The sequence below is a fragment of the Oncorhynchus gorbuscha genome, linkage group LG11, assembly GCF_021184085.1.
Source record: "Oncorhynchus gorbuscha isolate QuinsamMale2020 ecotype Even-year linkage group LG11, OgorEven_v1.0, whole genome shotgun sequence".
Taxonomy (NCBI): Eukaryota; Metazoa; Chordata; class Actinopteri; order Salmoniformes; family Salmonidae; genus Oncorhynchus; species Oncorhynchus gorbuscha.
The window spans coordinates 65,482,452-65,502,451 of NC_060183.1; the positions used below are offsets into that span (position 1 = coordinate 65,482,452).

Consider the following 20,000-nt stretch of genomic DNA (forward strand, 5'->3'; position numbering starts at 1 on the left):
AAGCATTCCAGCCTCATCAAGTCTGGGTCTGATGTACCCTGGAATGTTTTTTAGGACTATTAGTTAGGAATATTTGGGGTGTGTTGTGGTGCTGTGGGCTACAATATGTGTCGTGCACCATCCATAATGTAGCCTAGGATTCCAGGGAAATCTAAAGCCAAGATGTGTGTGTGTACACATGAAATGTTCAAAGCAGTATAAGGGACACAGAGCTCCCTCCAGAGAGACGTTTTCTGTCATTTCTCCTGTTTTGAGAAATCTTCAGCAGGAGAAGAGTGTAACGGATTTCCTCCTCTCCGTCTGAGGAGGAGTAAGGATCGGACCAAAACGCAGCGTGGTAAGTGTCCAGATTGATTTATTCAAAAACACAAGTGAACACTGGAACAAAATAATAAACGTGAAATATACAAAACCGAATCAGTACCGTTTGGCCCAAACACTCACACGGAAACAAACACACACGAACCAAAAGTGAAACCCAGGCTGCCTAAGTATGATTCTCAATCAGAGACAACTAACAACACCTGCCTCTGATTGAGAACCATACTAGGCCGAACACAAAAACCAACATAGAAAACCAAACATAGACTGCCCACCCCAACTCACGCCCTGACCATACTAAAACAAAGATATAATAACAGAACTATGGTCAGAATGTGACAAAGGGTAGTTTGTTTGTCTGACGAAGTTTGCTGAAGCCACCCGAACTAACACCCCAAAAGACAACAGCTGTAAATAAATGAATCAGTCAATATATTCCTGTCCAGGCTAAATGTATCCATTGGATTCTGGCTATCCCTTTAATAGGTTTTACTGGCTTTTCAATTATTAGTCTGCTCGTAATAAATGTTTGTAGAGGAAATGAGGAAATATAGATTTGTGGGGACATTGTCCCATGAAGCCGTCCCTGGTGAAAATCAACTTTGAAACAGTCTCTCTCTGCTGGTATTAACGTTTTACGACCCATCTCCATGGGAGAAGACAGGCAGATGAAAGAGGGAAGTACGGGAGAGATGAAGGTTTAACACGTTTCAGGGACACTGAAATGAATTAGGTCTAATTAACAGTGTGGCCATTTCTCCAGAGACAGACAGGGCCTTTCTAGCGTGTTTGTCTGACCAACCCAGTGCAGGGACAGTGAAAGTCTACTGCAGCTCTCAGCAGGACCTCTTAAGTACTAATCGTTCATCATGGCAGTCTGATGAAGTCAGTCAGAGAGAGAAAGTCAGGGAGCTTCAAAGCTCTGTTCAGGAGACAATGTCAAGAGCGTCCTTGCTGGCTGGCTTGCGCTCAAGTTGTCCTTGGCAACTGGAAAATAACATAAAGAGAAAAGTGCAAAGAAACCTCCTCTCACCGAGGCAGCAGCCAATGAATGTTGCATACAGTATAATAATAGGCATTGCAGTAGGTAGCCAATTTGATAGCTTGAGAGAGAGAGTGGGTGTGATAGTGTGGTAGAGTGTAGACTGCTACCTGGATGAGAGATCATCTCTCAGAACCGACCCCAAACCGACCCCCAAAACAAGCTCAAAACACCATGCTAACACAGTGGGTTAATCTGGACCTGCTAACACAACAGCTAACACCAATTCTCTTTTGTTCTGTTGAATCATCACAAACATCCCTGAGCTTTTACAACCCATCCCAAACATCCCTGAGCTTTTACAACCCATCCCAAACATCTCTGAGCTTTTAGCTTTACAACCCATCACAAACATCTCTGAGCTTTACAACCCATCCCAAACATCCCTGAGCTTTACAACCCATCACAAACATCTCTGAGCTTTACAACCCTGCAGGAAAATGAACTAAGGACAACTGAGGGTGGATTAACAGCAGTTTGGGATCTAATACTTTCTCTGTTAAACTAACATGAGCCCATCTGCTCCACTAGCGGTTAAAAGGAAAAAGTGAAGATTCTGTTAAACAAACAGGAAATACCCTCTCTGGCCTCTGGCTCTGCTGAGACAGCTGCTGGCCCAGGTCAAATATTTAAAAAGCATTTAGTCAGGTTCGACCACATTCCTGAGGTTGACTTGCCTTCAGGTTGAACTCGGTGACATAGAATACTACTGTAATACAGAATAAAAGCTGAGTTCTGATAGCTGTGTGTTGCACAGAGGAAGACAGACATTGACCTTACTTAGTCAACGCTCCTGTTGCAGTTACTACCTTGAGCAAAGTCTTAGACAGGAAACATTGAGAGCAAATTGAACCAAAACATTTGTAAAACAAAAGTAAATGTGTTTGTGAACGAGTCATCTTTATGATCACTGGGTTCCTACCTTGGCCTTGCCGGTGCTCTGTAGAATGTGGACCAGGGCAGAAGCCATCTCCTCCTTGTTCTTCACACTGATGCCAGGCTCCAGCACGGAGCACAGCAACATGTAGTTATTGGTGGTGTACTCTGCAAACTCCTTATACATCTCCATAGGCAGGATGTTCATGCTCTGGTAGCGGGCCTTGATCCGAATCATGGGCCCTGACGTCTTTCCCTTGTTAGGCGTCGGAGTGCTTACCGGGTACCACTTCTCCATGAACTGCCTTCCCGTCACCGCGGCGACTGGGATGTTGACCAGTCCGATGTAATTGTTCTTGTCTTTTTTCTTTTTCTTGTCCGAGTCCTTGTAGAGGTGGACCGTGATGCTCTTGGCAGCCGGGAGGTTGTTGAACTCAAAGTGCTCGCCCCAGAAGACGTTGTCGGTCTTGAGCTTGCAGGTGGTGCGGGCATACAGGGTGTCGTCCAGACACAACTCGCAGAAGTACTTCTTCTTGGCCGGAATGTCCTTGGCTTCGATGATCCACAGCTTCAGCATGTTCTCCACCCGACGGCTGTTGTCCTGTGTGGGGATAGAGAAAGGGGGGTGGGTTAGGGACAGGGTGGATCCCAGACCTGGGTCTAGACTTTAGTACATACTGACTGTAACTCAAATACTTGAGAGAGAGAAGAGGAAAGGTTAGGGTCAATGGTAGCCAGACCTGGATCTAATACATATCTCAAATAGTATGCAGGTATGTTGGTGCTACCCAAAGATTATATGGGAATGTGGTGCTTCTCTCTGTAAACATGGTAGATTCTGAGCCTTCCAAAATAGAAAAATGACATCAACATATCTAAAATATAAAAAAATACTTGAGATGTGCTTGATTAAAGCTAGACTCATTGGAGTGCAGGGAGAGTGGATGGAGTTAGTATACCTTATAATGGGTATTAAGACATTACACACTAATAAATAGATGATTAAAATGCATACGTTAATGGTACTCAAAGGTAGATTCTGCATAGAAATACAGTTCACTATGCAAAATGTATTTAATGGAAACAGTAATACAATAACATTCTCATGAATAGAACTCAGCAAATGGTTTCCAGACTGTTTTAGATATTGCACGTTATTTTACACTCACTACAAATAGTTTCCCCCCCTTTTCTCATTTCAAAAACGCGGTTTCAGTTGAATACATTCAGTTGGACAACTACCCCCCTTTCCCTTTCCCCTTCAAGCGCCGATGTTTACGGACAAACAAGCAAACCTACACTGTATCTAATCTGTGGAAAATCACTAAATAATTAAAGACTTGCAAGGCAGAGATGGAAAGATTCATATCCCTGCCAGACACTTCAAGGTTATTGCCTAACTTTTTTCCTAAAGGAGATTTTTACCCAAAATCCAGAAACTCCCAAGTGATTCCATACATTGAAACTAGTTCAGGGAAGTTTTCCCTCTCCCTGTAGTGCTGTACTGAAACAGCCTCAAAAATGTAACATTGCTGGATGCAGGCCTCACTTTTCTCTGTTGCCAGTGAATTAATGATTCAGAAATCCGTGTGCAAAATGTGTTGTTTTATTGAAAGTGTACGGCCAAATTAGCTATTTTTTGTCAAAAGTACTATCAGTTTTGAGTCAGGAAATCTGACTCTTCTTTTCCACCTAAAACATTTGCAATTATTTGATACATTATTTTCAGTAGCCTACTGCCACAGCAGGGAGATGGGTAAAAACTTTTTTTCAGCAGAGATGTGAACACAGCTTTACATATTCGTTGTACCAAGTTAACAACAACCTTCAAATAAGCCTGATGACTAAATACTCGCAGGTGATGAAGAAAACTACTGAAGGAGCGCTGATGGTGTAGTTGAAACCATATTTATTTGAGCCCCACAAATTTGGATGAAGAATTTAGGCAAATGTATCTTCAGATGGCCACCGCCGTTCACCGCCGAGGTAGTAGCTGGACCACAGTCACACACAAATATTGCTTGTTACACAAAATATTCCAAGATGGCGTAGCAGTCGGACGTATGTTTTTGTCTTGTCCCTTCCGTGTAAACATAGTTTTCATTTGTTGTGTTATTTTCATATATATTTTAATATCACTTTCCATATGTGGACTGAATATACTCTCCTGCAACTCGCCTCACCCAATGTGGTACGGATCTGCTATTTTTATACTTAAGAACCGGAACCCCCATCAAAAGCTAGCTACCAGCTAACTGGCTACTAGCTAGCTGCGGCCCGCTAGCTCTCTAGAGCACATTGGACTGTTAGCTTAAAGCTTAAATTTCTTCTCAGCCTGGTTTACCACACGGAGCCCTGCTGATCCATCCTCTTAACCGCAACCCCAACAGAGCTAGCCAGCTAACTAGTAGTCAGCTAGCCACTGCTAGTGGTCATCAGCTACCTCTAGCACGGACAACTCTCGCCAGTCTGCACAGCGTGACTCAAACCAGAGCAAATCGGACTTATTTTTCTCCATATTCACCTGGATCATCGCAGTTAGCTAGCTGCTATTCGAGTGGCCACTCCTGGATAACGTCTCTGTCCCGAAGCAAGAACCAATGAGCCTGGAGCTAGACTTGCTAGGCCCATCTGCTAGGCACATCTCCCGGCTAGCCAAAGAGGTCCATCAGCCACTCCTTGGACTACAATACCTATTTTGCCAACTGGCCTGGATCCCCGCCGACCCATCACGACTGGACCACCGACGTGATTCGCGTGAGGGGGTTTTCTCAACTGGCTCCACCGTCGCGTCGTCCCCTGAATGCCCATCCGCTAGCCTGCTAGCCGCAGCCCACTAGCTGCCTGAAGCCACTCACTGGACTCATATGATCACTCGGCTACGCATGCCTCTCGCTAACGTCAATATGCCTTGTCCATTGCTGTTTTGCACATCGGACTGTTAGCTTAAGAAGCCCATTGGACAAATTCTTTGGCCACTATATCTTTTTTACCAATTGGCCTGGTTTACCACACGGAGCCCTGCTGATCCGTCTGCCGACATCACAGTACGAGACTTTCTTCTGTCGCGACGTCCCTCCAAGGCCCTTCTGCTAGCTTGCTAGCCCTGGCCCGCTAGTTGCCTGAAGCCACTCACTGGACTCATATGATCACTCGGCTAAGCATGCCTCTCGCTAACGTCAATGTGCCTTGTCCATTGCTGTTTTGGTTAGTAATTATTGCCTTATTTCACTCTAGCGCCTCTAACCCTGCTCAATACACCTTTTTAAACACTTTAGTTCCACCTACCACACATGCGGTGACATCACCTGGTTTAAATTATATTTCTAGAGACAGTATCTCTTTCATCGTCACTCCATGCATATGTTTAACCTGCCTGTATTCACATCCTACCATACCTTTGTCTGTACATTATGCCTTGAACCTATTCTACCATGCCCAGAAATCTGCTCCTTTTACTCTCTGTTCTGAATGTACTAAATGACCAGTTACTTTAGCCGTACCCTGATCCTACTCCTCCTCTGTTCCTCTGGTGTTGTGGAGGTTAATCCAGGCCCTGCAATGCCTACCTTCACTCCCATTCCCCAGGTGCTATCATTTGTTGACTTCTGTAACCGTAAAAGCCTTGGTTTCATGCATGTTAACATTAGAAGCCTCCTCCCTAAGTTTGTTTTATTCACTGCCCTAACACACTCTGCCAACCCGGATGTCCTAGCCATGTCTGAATCCTGACTCAGGAAGACCACCAAAAACCCTGAAATTTCCGAACTATAACATTTTCTGACAAGATAGAACTGCCAAAGGGGGCGGTGTTGCAATCTACTGCAGAGATAGCCTGCAGAGTTCTGTCTTACTATCCAGGTCTGTACCCAAACAATTCAAGCTTCTACTTTTAAAAATCCAGATTTCCAAAAACAAGTCTCTCACTGTTGCTGCTTGCTATAGAACACCCTCTGCTTCCAGCTGTGCCCTGGACACCATATGTGAACTGATTGCCCCCCCATCTATCTTCTGAGCTCGAGCTGCTTGGTGACCTAAACTGGGACATGCTTTCCACCCTCATAGATATCATCCTAATCAACTTGCCCTACAAATATACCTCTGTTGTTTTCAACAAAGATTTCAACGATTACTGCCTTGATCCAAGATGGCGTAGCAGTAAGTCGTCCTGTCGTATCGTGTCCCTTGTATATATCGTTTCTTTTTCGTTTTTACATATTTTTCTTCGCATATCTTTAAAAACATTTTGCTAAACCTAAGCTTCCAAATACTCTCCTGCAACCCGCCTCACCCAATGTAGCTACTTTTTCCTAAAGTATTTATATTTACTTCGGAACCGGAACCCCTCAACTGAAGCTAGCCAGCTAACCACCAGCTATGCTAGCGGTCTTCAGCAAACCGGTCATTAGCTAACCTTTAGCTCGGAAAACTCTCGCAAGTTCGAACAACGCGACGCTAACCAGAGCATAACGGACCTATCTATTTTTATCCCCGGATTCCCACCGCAAACGGAATTTTTTTTTCAGCTGGATCTTCACAACTAGCTATCTAGCTAAACCGCAACCCCGGATGATTACTCCTGGCTAGCGTTTCCACCCACTTAGCTTGAAGCTAGCCCGGCCAGAGCACCTGTGCTTACCACCGTAGCATACTCCTGGGCTACAATACCCGGGCCCACGACTGGTCTATCGATGTTACCGCATGAAGAGGAATAAACAGACTCACCCCATCGCGACGTCCACCAAAGGCTAACTCTCAAGCCCTTGCTATCTCCTTGATTGCTAATTCGGCCTGCTAACTGCTAGCTTGTTTAGCCCTGGTCCGCTAACTGCTACCTTGTTTACCCCGGCCTGCTAACTGTTAGCACAGGCCTGCTAACCGTCTGCATCGCCACGTCCCAAACACTCACTGGACCCATATGTACTTCCTATCTCTTTCCGATTTTTAATTTGTTTATACCTTCCGGAAACCTGCCTCACCCAAGGTGATACGGAATCTCTATGATTTTTAATTTTTAGAACACACTGAAGAACCTCCAGAAGCTAACCAGCTAACTAGCTACAAGCTATTTAGTCATTGTTAGTTTTTTAACCTGGATAACACTCGCCAGTCCAGCTTCCCTGCCCCATCCACCGCTGCCCCCTGGACACTGATCACTTGGCTACATAGCTGATGCACGCTGGACTGTCCATTAATCACAGTACTCCATTCTGCTTGTTTGTTTTATCTGTCGGCCCCGTTGCCTAGTCAACGCCATTTTACCTGCTGTTGTTGTGCTAGCTGATTAGCTGTTGTTGTCTCACCTACTGTTTTAGCTAGCTTTCCCAATTCAACACCTGTGATTACTGTATGCCTCGCTGTATGTCTCACTCAAATGTCATTATGCCTTGTATACTGTTGCTCAGGTTAGTTATCATTGTTTTAGTTCACAATGGAGCCCCTAGTTCCACTCTTCATACCCCTGATACCTCCTTTGTCCCACCTCCCACACATGCGGTGACCTCACCCATTACAACCAGCATGTCCAGAGATACAACCTCTCTCATCATCACCCAGTGCCTGGGCTTACCTCCGCTGTACCCGCACCCCACCATACCCCTGTCTGCGCATTATGCCCTGAATATATTCAACCATGCCCAGAAACCTGCTCCTCTTATTCTCTGTCCCCAACACTCTTGGCGACCAGTTTTGATAGCCTTTAGCCGCACCCTCATACTACTCCTTCTCTGTTCCGCGGGTGATGTGGAGGTAAACCCAGGCCCTGCATGTCCCCAGGCACCCTCATTTGTTGACTTCTGTGATCGAAAAAGCCTTGGTTTCATGCATGTCAACATCAGAAGCCTCCTCCCTAAGTTTGTTTTACTCACTGCTTTAGCACACTCTGCTAACCCTGATGTCCTTGCCGAGTCTGAATCCTGGCTCAGGAAGGCCACCAAAAATTCAGAGATTTCCATACCCAACTATAACATCTTCCGTCAAGGTAGAACTGCCAAAGGGGGAGGAGTTGCAGTCTACTGCAGAGATAGCCTGCAAAGTAATGTCATACTTTCCAGGTCCATACCCAAACAGTTCAAACTACTAATTTTGAAAATTACTCTCTCCAGAAATAAGTCTCTCACTGTTGCCGCCTGCTACCGACCCCCCTCAGCTCCCAGCTGTGCCCTGGACACCATTTGTGAATTGATCGCCCCCCATCTAGCTTCAGAGTTTGTTCTGTTAGGTGACCTAAACTGGAATATGCTTAACACCCTGGCAGTCCTACAATCTAAGCTAGATGCCCTCAATCTCACACAAATCATCAAGGAACCCACCAGGTACAACCCTAACTCTGTAAGCAAGGGCACCCTCATAGACGTCATCCTGACCAACTGGCCCTCCAAATACACCTCCGCTGTCTTCAACCAGGATCTCAGCGATCACTGCCTCATTGCCTGTATCCGCTACGGAGCCGCAGTCAAACGACCACCCCTCATCACTGTCAAACGCTCCCTAAAACACTTCTGTGAGCAGGCCTTTCTAATCGACCTGGCCCGGGTATCCTGGAAGGACATTGACCTCATCCCGTCAGTTGAGGATGCCTGGTCATTCTTTAAAACTTCCTCACCATTTTAGATAAGCATGCTCCGTTCAAACAACTAAGAACAGATACAGCCCTTGGTTCACTCCAGACCTGACTGCCCTCGACCAGCACAAAAACATCCTGTGGCAGACTGCAATAGCATCGAATAGTCCCCGCGATATGCAACTGTTCAGGGAAGTCAGGAACCAATACACGCAGTCAGTCAGGAAAGCTAAGGCCAGCTTCTTCAGGCAGAAGTTTGCATCCTGTAGCTCCAACTCCAAAAAGTTCTGGGACACTGTGAAGTCGATGGAGAACAAGAGCACCTCCTCCCAGCTGCCCACTGCACTGAGGCTAGGGAACACAGTCACCACCGATAAATCCATGATTATCGAAAACTTCAACAAGAATTTCTCAACGGCTGGCCATGCCTTCCGCCTGGCTACTCCAACCTCGGCCAACAGCTCCGCCCCCCCCGCAGCTCCTCGCCCAAGCCTCTCCAGGTTCTCCTTTACCCAAATCCAGATAGCAGATGTTCTGAAAGAGCTGCAAAACCTGGACCCGTATAAATCAGCTGGGCTTGACAATCTGGACCCTCTATTTCTGAAACTATCCGCCGCCATTGTCGCAACCCCTATTACCAGCCTGTTCAACCTCTCTTTCATATCGTCTGAGATCCCCCAAGGATTGGAAAGCTGCCGCAGTCATCCCCCTCTTCAAAGGGGGAGACACCCTGGACCCAAACTGTTACAGACCTATATCCATCCTGCCCTGCCTATCTAAGTTCTTCGAAAGCCAAGTCAACAAACAGGTCACTGACCATCTCGAATCCCACCGTACCTTCTCCGCTGTGCAATCTGGTTTCCGAGCCAGTCACGGGTGCACCTCAGCCACACTCAACGTACTAAACGATATCATAACCGCCATCGATAAAAGATAGTACTGTGCAGCCGTCTTCATCGACCTTGCCAAGGCCTTCGACTCTGTCAATGACCATATTCTTATCGGCAGACTCAGTAGCCTCGGTTTTTCGGATGACTGCCTTGCCTGTTTCACCAATTACTTTGCAGACAGAGTTCAGTGTGTCAAATCGGAGGGCATGCTGTCCGGTCCTCTGGCAGTCTCTATGGGGGTGCCACAGGGTTCAATTCTCGGGCCGACTCTTTTCTCTGTATATATCAATGATGTTGGTCTTGCTGCGGGCGATTCTCTGATCCACCTCTACGCAGACGACACCATTCTATATACTTTCGGCCCGTCATTGGACACTCTGCTATCTAACCTCCAAACGAGCTTCAATGCCATACAACATTCCTTCCGTGGCCACCAACTGCTCTTAAACGCTAGTAAAACCAAATGCATGCTTTTCAACCGATCGCTGCCTGCACCCGCATGCCCGACTAGCATCACCACCCTGGATGGTTCCGACCTTGAATATGTGGACATCTATAAGTACCTAGGTGTCTGGCTAGACTGCCAACTCTCCTTCCAGACTCATATCAAACATCTCCAATCGAAAATCAAATCAAGATTCGGCTTTCTATTCCTCAACAAAGCCTCCTCCACTCACACCGCCAAGCTTACCCTAGTAAAACTGACTATCCTACCGATCCTCGACTTCGGTGATGTCATCTACAAAATTGCTTCCAACACTCTACTCAGCAAACTGGATGCAGTTTATCACAGTGCCGTCCGTTTTGTCACTAAAGCACCTTATACCACCCACCACTGCGACTTGTATGCTCTAGTCGGCTGGCCCTCGCTACATATTCGTCGCCAGACCCACTGGCTCCAGGTCATCTACAAGTCCATGCTAGGTAAAGCTCCGCCTTATCTCAGTTCACTGGTAACGATGGCAACACCCAGCCGTAGCACTTGCTCCAGCAGGTGTATCTCACTGATCATGCCTAAAGCCAACACCTCATTTGGCAGCCTTTCGTTCCAGTACTCTCCTGCCTGTGACTGGAACGAATTGCAAAAATCGCTGAAGTTGGAGACTTTTATCTCCCTCACCAACTTCAAACATCAGCTATCTGAGCAGCTAACCGATCGCTGCAGCTGTACATAGTCTATTGGTAAATAGCCCACCCACTTTCACCTACCTCATCCCCACACTGTTTTTATTTATTTACTTTTATTCTCTTTTGCACACCAATATCTCTACCTGTACATTACCATCTGATCATTTATCACTCCAGTGTTAATCTGCAAAATTGTAATTATTAACTCCTCATGCCTTTTGCACACATTGTATATATATAGACTCCCCTTTTTTCTACTGTGTTATTGACTTGTTAATTGTTTACTCCATGTGTAACTCTGTGTTGTCTGTTCACACTGCTATGCTTTATCTTGGCCAGGTCGCAGTTGCAAATGAGAACTTGTTCTCAACTAGCCTACCTGGTTAAATAAAGGTTAAATAAATAAATAAAAATATATATATTTTTAAATTGCCTGCGGTAAAACGACCACCCCTCATCACTGTCAAACGCTCTCTAAAACACTTCAGCGAGCAGGCCTTTCTAAATCGACCTGGCACGGGTATCCTGGAAGGATATTGACCTCATCCCGTCAGTAGAGTATGCCTGGTCATTCTTTAAAAGTGCCTTCCTCACATCTGAAATGAGTATGCCCCTTTCAAATAATGTTGAACCAGGAACAGATATAGCCCTTGGTTCTCTCCAGACCTGACTGCCCTTGACCAGCACAAAAACATCTTGTGGCGTTCTGCATTAGCATCGAATAGCTCCCGTGATATGCAACTTTTCAGGGAAGTTAGGAACCAATATACACAGGCAGTTAGGAAAGCTAAATTTGCATCCTGTAGCACAAACTCAAAAAAGTTCTGGGACACTGTAAAGTCCATGGAGCACTGAGGCTAGGAAACACTGTCACCACCGATAAATCCACTATAATTGAGAATTTCAATTTTCTACGGCTGGCCATGCTTTCCACCTGGCTACCTCTACCCCAGTCAACAGCCCTGCACTCCCCACAGCAACTCGCCCAAGCCTCCCCATTTCTCCTTCATCAAAATACAGATAGCTAATGTCCTGAAAGAGCTGCAAAATCTGTACCCCTACAAATCAGCCGGGTTAGACAATCTGGAGACTCACTTTTTAAAATGATCTGCCAAAATTGTTGCAACCCCTATTACTAGCCTGTTCAACCTCTCTTTCGTATCGTCTGAGATTCCCAAAGATTGGAAAGCTGCCACGGTCATCCCCCTCTTCAAAGGGGGAGACACTCTAGACCCTAACTGCTACAGACCTATACCCCACCGTACCTTCTCTGCTATGCAATCCGGTTTCAGAGCTGGCCATGGTTGCACCTCAGCCACGCTCAAGGTCCTAAACGATATCATAACCGCCATCGATAAGAGACATTACTGTGCTGCCGAATTCATCGACCTGGCCAAGGCTTTTGACTCTGTCAATCACAACATTCTTATTGGCAGACTCAACAGCCTTGGTTTCTCAAATGACTGCCTCGTCTGTTTCACCAACTACTTCTCTGATAGAGTTCAGTGTGTCAAATCATAGCAGCACCCACTCATAGTACGCGCTCCAGCAGGTATATCTCACTGGTCACCCCCAAAGCCAATTCCTCCTTTGGCCGCCTTTCCTCCCAGTTCTCTTCTGCCAATGACTGGAACTGACTGCAACTGGAACTTTAAGCACCAGCTGTTAGAGCAGCTCACAGAGCAGCTCACAGACCACTGTACCTGTACATAGCCCATCATTGGGGCGGCAGGGTAGCCTAGTGGTTAGAGCGTTGGACTAGTAACCGGAAGGTTGCAAGTTCAAACCCCCGAACTGACAAGGTACAAATCTGTCGTTCTGCACTTGAACAGGCAGTTAACCCACTGTTCGTAGGCTGTCATTGAAAATAAGAATTTGTTCTTAACTGACTTGCCTAGTTAAATAAAGGTTCAAAAAATCTGTAAACAGCCCATCCAACTACCTGATCCCCATACTGTATTCATTTATTAATCTTGCTCCTTTGCACCCCAGTATCTCTACTTGCACATTCGTCTTCTGCACATCCACCATTCCAGTGTATAATTGCTATATGTAATTATTGTACCAGCCCTCCCCCCCAAGAAAATCAGTGACATCAAGCTCCTTATAACATATCGTGAAAATTCTACGTAGGAGGGTCTTCCCCACGAGGGGGCAAATGCGCTGTTGTTACCCATCTCCGTTACTATGGCAGTCAGCTACATAAAATAATTGCTTATATTTTAGGTTGAAAAGTACACATTTCGTGACTTAAAACTGATAGTACTTCTGACAAAAATCGAATAATAAAATAACGAATTTATCCACACTTCGCCGATTATCTGAATCATGAATTCATTGGCAACGGAGCAGAGAGAGGCCTCCATCCAGGACGTCAGGAGTCACCTGACCTGTTTTTGCCGATGTTCCAGTACAGCACTACAGGGAGAAAGAAGGGGAGAGGGAAAACTCCACTGAACTAGTTTCAATATATGGAATCACTTGGGAGTTTCTGGATTTTGGGTAAACTTCTTTAAAGTTCAAATTAAAAAGTAGTTTGTTAAATAATAATGGAGTTGGCGGGAGAGCGCTGTCAGATTTGCATTATTTCTTGGCTTGACGCAGGGAGCCATATGTTAGCCGCTCGCCTGCCATCTTGCTGCACTGTTGTGATTAAAGGAAAAGTGTTGGGTCCTCTGTTTGGAAGTCTGGTGACTGTTCTGACTGTGTTCTCCCACGGCTCTGTGTCTCTGGCTCTCTAGAGGTGCTACCACTGCAGATGTACAGTACAATACCAGACAGTGTGGATGATTTAACTCTCCGTCTGTCTAAGTGTCTGACTCAACTGCTCTTTTCCAATCAGGTCACTTGCTATCTTCCCTGGGCCCCTTGTTGAGTTAAGATGAGTGATGGAATTGGAATCCAGAAGGCCTCTGTTTCTGTCTTTGTACTTGAACAAGAAGATTGGAATCAATCCAATACACTGATCGTTGAATTTCTATTGGCAACGTTCTGTACCATTAGACCTCAGACCCCTGGTCTCACCTTGTTGGGGTGGACGGCTCTCCTCAGGTTCTCCATCCACTTGTCCCTCTCTGATGAAGATCGACAGGAGAAACATTTACTTCCTGTTGAGGTGGTGACCTGAAACCCAGAGAAACACAACACGGTGACCACTGTCCCTCTGTCCAACCGATGCAGGATACAAGATATACACAGACTAAAAAGAGGAAACACACTACTATCGTACAATCAATGTATCTTGATATATGAATATTAGACTACACACACAATCATTGTTTTGAGTAATAAGGTGTCTGACATAGGGTTGATGGAGCTGAATGAGGAATCATTGAATAATGCAATTGGGTAAAGCACTCGGTAGTGGTTGGACATGAGAGAGAGATAAATAAATAAAAAGAGAGGAAGACAGATGGATACAAGAGAGAGGATATGAGAGCAAGAGAAAGAGAGAGTCGTGCGATGAGAGTGATAGCGATAAGTGAAAGTCTCTTCAGTCCATGGTAGAGAGTGGCTGGTTATTTTTCCTCTCAACCTGCTCACAGAAAGAGCTCAAAGAGTGCTTAGTCACTCTCTTCTCAGCAACGTGTCTACTGCCAGCAGGGCTTGTTTGAGAGCCAGGGTCCTGCTGTGTGTGTGTATGGTTACTGCTGCTCACCTCAAGGCAGTGCTCCTGTGGTGTGTGTGTATGTGAGAGGGTGCTCTTAATAAAGAGGGCCTTGCCAGGTGTCTTGTGTGGGTGAATGTTGAAGTGAATGTCTGTCGATGTGCCCTGAGCTAGATACTTTACCCTAACTGCTTCTGTAAGTCGCTCTGGATAATTGTTGAAAATCAAAATTGTACCTTTATTTAACCAGGCAAGCCAGTCTGCTGAATGTAAAACTGTAAACATAGTAGTTGGCCTAGATGCTGTTGAGTGCCTGTGTGTGTGTTTGCTTGTGTGTGTGCGTTCGCTTGCGTGTTTGTCCGCGCGCTTAAAAGGATACTGTGAGAGTTTTGCAATTGTATACTTTCCCAGAGTCAGATAAACTCATGGATACTATTTGTATGTCTCTGTGTGTAGTATGAAGGAAGTTAGAGGTAGTTTTGCGATGCTAACTAGTCTTAGCGCAATGACTAGAAGTCTACAGGTACGGTAGCATATGATTGAAGTATCTCTTTAATGTACATCTGTGTGTGTGTGTGTCTGTCTGTGTGTGTGTCTGTGTGTGTGTGTGTCTGTGTGTGTCTGTGTGTCTGTGTGTGTCTGTGTGTGTGTGTGTGTGTGTGTGTCTGTGTGTGTCTGTGTGTGTGTGTGTCTGTGTGTGTGTGTGTGTGTGTGTGTGTCTGTCTGTGTGTGTGTTTGTCTGTGTGTGTGTCTGTGTGTGTGTGTGTCTGTGTGTGTCTGTGTGTGTCTGTGTGTGTGTGTGTGTGTCTGTCTCTGTGTGTGTTTGTCTGTGTGTGTGTCTGTGTGTGTCTGTGTGTGTGTGTGTCTGTCTGTGTGTGTGTTTGTCTGTGTGTGTGTCTGTGTGTCTGTGTGTGTGTTTGTCTGTGTGTGTGTTTGTCTGTGTGTGTGTGTGTCTGTGTGTCTGTGTGTGTGTGTCTGTCTGAGTGTGTGTTTGTCTGTGTGTGTGTGTGTGTGTGTGTGTGTGTGTGTGTGTGTGTGTGTGTGTGTGTGTGTGTGTGTGTGTGTGTGTGTGTGTGTGTGTGTGTGTGTGTGTGTGTGTGTGTGTGTGTGTGTGTGTGTGTGTGTGTGTGTGCCCTTCTATGTCTGTGCTCCTCCTCACCTGGAAGCAGTAGTCCTGTCCGAGGATGGAGCTGTGAACAGGTTTGATGAGCACCTCGTCCTCCATGCTGAGGTCCACGGCCTCCACAGCACTACTGGGGCTGAGCAACGACTCGTGGCTGCGAGACTCCTTCAGCCTCGGCATCAGATTAGAACTGGAGAAAGCGGGATGGGGAGAGGGTGAGTTAGTTAACTCGCAGGGGGATAGGTGTGTGTGTGAGACAGAAAGAGAGAGCGAGATGTGTAAGAAAAGGGAGAGACATGGGATGCTCCATCAGTCCTCGGCTCAACACTACATGTACTGTTCATTTTCTCAAATCAACACATACTTAAAAACACTTTCACTCACACGTTCGCCATCACATTCAGCTAGCTTTTTGTCAGACCCTTTCACTCACACGTTCGCCATCACATTCAGCTAGCGTGTTGTCAGACCCTTTCACTCACACGTTCGCCATCACATTCAGCTAGCGTGTTGTCAGACCCTTTCACTCACACGTTCGCCATCACAGTCAGCTAGCGTGTTGTCAGACCCTTTCACTCACACGTTCGCCATCACATTCAGCTAGCGTGTTGTCAGACCCTTTCACTCACACGTTCGCCATCACAGTCAGCTAGCGTGTTGTCAGACCCTTTCACTCACACGTTCACCATCACATTCAGCTAGCGTGTTGTCAGACCCTTTCACTCACACGTTCGCCATCACAGTCAGCTAGCGTGTTGTCAGACCCTTTCACTCACACGTTCACCATCACATTCAGCTAGCGTGTTGTCAGACCCTTTCACTCACACGTTCGCCATCACATTCAGCTAGCGTGTTGTCAGACCCTTTCACTCACACGTTCGCCATCACATTCAGCTGCTAGCGTGTTGTCAGACCCTTTCACTCACACGTTCGCCATCACATTCAGCTAGCGTGTTGTCAGACCCTTTCACTCAGAGCAATCTCTCTTTCCTTATCTCTGATACTGTTATTCCCTAAAACAGACTCTCTCTCTACCTCTCCCACTACATTCTGTTTGATCCTATTTTCTATCTACTGTAACACAGAGTTAAATGTTCTAAAGAAAAGCATTGTCATTCACAGGAGACACAACTCATTTCTTGTCTTCTGTTGTCAGAAGGAGAATGTACATTTTCCTGAATTGTTTGGCAGACTGTTTGTTTATCGAAGAAAAAACACTATATATGCAAATTGTTGGATGAGGAACTGTAGGCTCATTGTGATAGGGCCAATTGTTTAATGCTTGCATTGTTTTACGGAGCTCAGTAATTTGTGCTGTTACACTGAGAATATGGCGCACACACACACACAGGTACTAAGAGAGAGAAGTTTTGTTTTGGTGAAGACATTCTTGAGTTTACTAGCAGTTATAAATATTTGGGTCTTTTTTATGACCTTTCTATACGGAACATCCTGGCCGACTCAACAAGTAGAGCTCTTGGGGGAGTTCTAGGAAAAACAAAACCACTCAAAATATTGGTTACGCTATGTATTCCTAACTGTATCAGACAGTGTCCTGTTCTGGACAATTCAGCAGGAGTGTGGGGTGCTAAGAGGTCAAATACAAACATGTCAATAACAGGTACGTTACTTTTTAGATATCCACAAGTTTGTACCTATACTGGCAATACCTGGGTACATGGGCTGGGAACCATGTGAGGTGAGATGGAAAAGGCTTGTATGGTGAGACTGGACTAGAAAGTTGGATATGCGAATTGCCAGAGTAGCCAGCACTGTTTTTCAATGGGATCTATCCATAGGGGGAGCCTGGGCAACTGCCTTTTCAACAGTCTGACTGTGATTTTACGAAAACCAAATTCATTTCGACATGGACACTATTGGACAAAAACAACTGATAATGAAATATGGAAAAAATGGGTGGAGGAGATTCATCAAAACTCCCAAATTGAGAACCTTTTGTTAAGGGTGAATGTGTGTGAGAGATATATTATGTACAACCTACCTAAAAGCAAAAGATTGATATGTGCACAGGTAAGATCAAGGATATTGCCTCTGCGTACAGAAACAGGTAAGATCAAGGATATTGCCTCTGCGTATTGAAACAGGTAAGATCAAGGATATTGCCTCTGCGTATTGAAACAGGTAAGATCAAGGATATTGCCTCTGCGTACAGAAACAGGTAAGATCAAGGATATTGCCTCTGCGTACAGAAACAGGTAAGATCAAGGATATTGCCTCTGCGTACTGAAACAGGTAAGATCAAGGATATTGCCTCTGCATACAGAAACAGGTAAGATCAAGGATATTGCCTCTGCGTACAGAAACAGGTAAGATCAAGGATATTGCCTCTGCGTACAGAAACAGGTAAGATCAAGGATATTGCCTCTGCGTACTGAAACAGGTAAGATCAAGGATATTGCCTCTGCGTACTGAAACAGTTAAGATCAGGGATATTGCCTCTGCGTATTGAAACAGGTAAGATCAGGGATATTGCCTCTGCGTATTGAAACAGGTAAGATCAGGGATATTGCCTCTGCGTATTGAAACAGGTAAGATCAGGGATATTGCCTCTGCGTATTGAAACAGGTAAGATCAGGGATATTGCCTCTGCGTATTGAAACAGGTAAGATCAGGGATATTGCCTCTGCGTATTGAAACAGGTAAGATCAGGGATATTGCCTCTGCATATTGAAACAGATCGGTATTGTGGTGAAATGGAAGAGGAAACACTATGTAACTATTGTGACCTTGAAGAAATAGAGAAAGAAACTCATTTTATCCTCTATTTCCCTTTCTACCACGATATACACGTGCTCTTATTCCAGAAAGCACACCAGATATTCCCTGGCATTATGTGGCTGAGTGATGACGAGAAACTGAAATTGTTTTTTTTGTCCATTTTGAACATGTATTTCTTTTTGCAGAATATTTAAATAAAGCCTGGAATATGAGCTGAAATAAAAGATCCCAGAAATGTTCCATAGACACAAAAAGCTTATTTCTCTCAAATGTTGTGCACAAATTTGTTTACATCTCTGTTAGTAAGAACTTCTCCTTTGCCAAGATAATCCATCCACCTGACAGGTGTGGCATTTAAAGAAGCTGATTAAACCGCATGATCATTAGACAGGTGCACCTTGTGCAGGGGAGAATAAAAGGCCACTCTAAAATGTGCAGTTTTGAGGGAGCATGCTGTTGCCATGCTGACTGCAGGAATGTCCACCAGAGAATGTTGCCAAAGAATTGAATGTTAATTTCTCTACTATAAGCCGCCTCCAACATTGTTTTAGGGAATTTGTCATGCCATTCATCCGCCGCCATCACCTCATATTTCAGCATGATAATGCATGGCCCGATGTACACAATTCCATGGCCTGCATACTCACCAGACATGTCATCATTGAGAATGATGGTTAGAGAGTTGGGCCTGTTAGAGAGTTGGGCCGGTTAGAGAGTTGGGCCGGTTAGAGAGTTGGGCCTGTTAGAGAGTTGGGCCTGTTAGAGAGTTGGCCCTGTAACCGAAAGGTTGCTAGATCGAATCCCAGATCTAGCAAGGCAGTTAACCCACTGTTCCTAGGCCGTCATGTTAAATAGGAATTTGTTCTTAACTGACTTGCCTAGTTAAATAAAGGTTAAATAGAAATAAAAAAATCCCATAAGGGATTCATTCACTCACATAAAATCAGCTTATGCAAAAACAAGGCTCTACACTGAGTCTAGTTCATCCAACTCTCTCTCTCTCTCTCTCTCTCTCTCTCTCTCTCTCTCTCTCTCTCTCTCTCTCTCTCTCTCTCTCTCTCTCTCTCTCTCTCTCTCTCTCTCTCTCGACGTGTATACCAGATAGCTGAGTACAATGCTCTTTGAGTGCTCACTCTCAGTACATTCAGCTCAAATAAAGAGAGACTTAAACCTTAAAGATATTTCACCCATCTTTCAGATTCAGACGAATGGTAAACAAATAAAGAGGTTTCTGCAGTTGGCAATGTGTTTGATACCACCCCACTTTGTCTGTCTGAGAGGGTGCTTTCTACTGCCACCTGTCTTCTATGTGTAGAGTGTCTTCTATGGGTAGAGTGTCTTCTATGGGTAGAGTGTCTTCTATGGGTAGAGTGTCTTCTATGGGTAGAGTGTCTTCTATGGGTAGAGTGTCTTCTATGGGAAGAATGTCTTCTATGGGTAGAGTGTCTTCTATGGGTAGAGTGTCTTCTATGGGTAGAGTGTCTTCTATGGGTAGAGTGTCTTCTATGGGTAGAGTGTCTTCTATGGGTAGAGAAGAGTCTTCTATGTCTTCTATGAGAAGAGTGTCTTCTATGGGTAGAGTGTCTTCTATGGGTAGTGTCTTCTATGAGAAGACTGTCTTCTATGGGTAGTGTCTTCTATGAGAAGAGTGTCTTCTATGGGTAGAGTGTCTTCTATGGGTAGTGTCTTCTATGAGAAGAGTGTCTTCTATG

At 45.2% G+C, this 20,000-nt stretch overlaps 1 protein-coding gene across 1 annotated transcript in view; it reads right to left on the reverse strand.

Annotated features, from left to right (window-relative positions):
• Positions 1–20,000, reverse strand: part of LOC124049137 (disabled homolog 2-interacting protein-like) — a 253,523-nt gene that overhangs the window by 70,300 nt on the left and 163,223 nt on the right. The window contains 3 exon segments of the mRNA XM_046370502.1: positions 2,286–2,840; positions 13,844–13,942; positions 15,586–15,739. Coding sequence (XP_046226458.1) covers positions 2,286–2,840; positions 13,844–13,942; positions 15,586–15,739 — 808 coding nt within the window.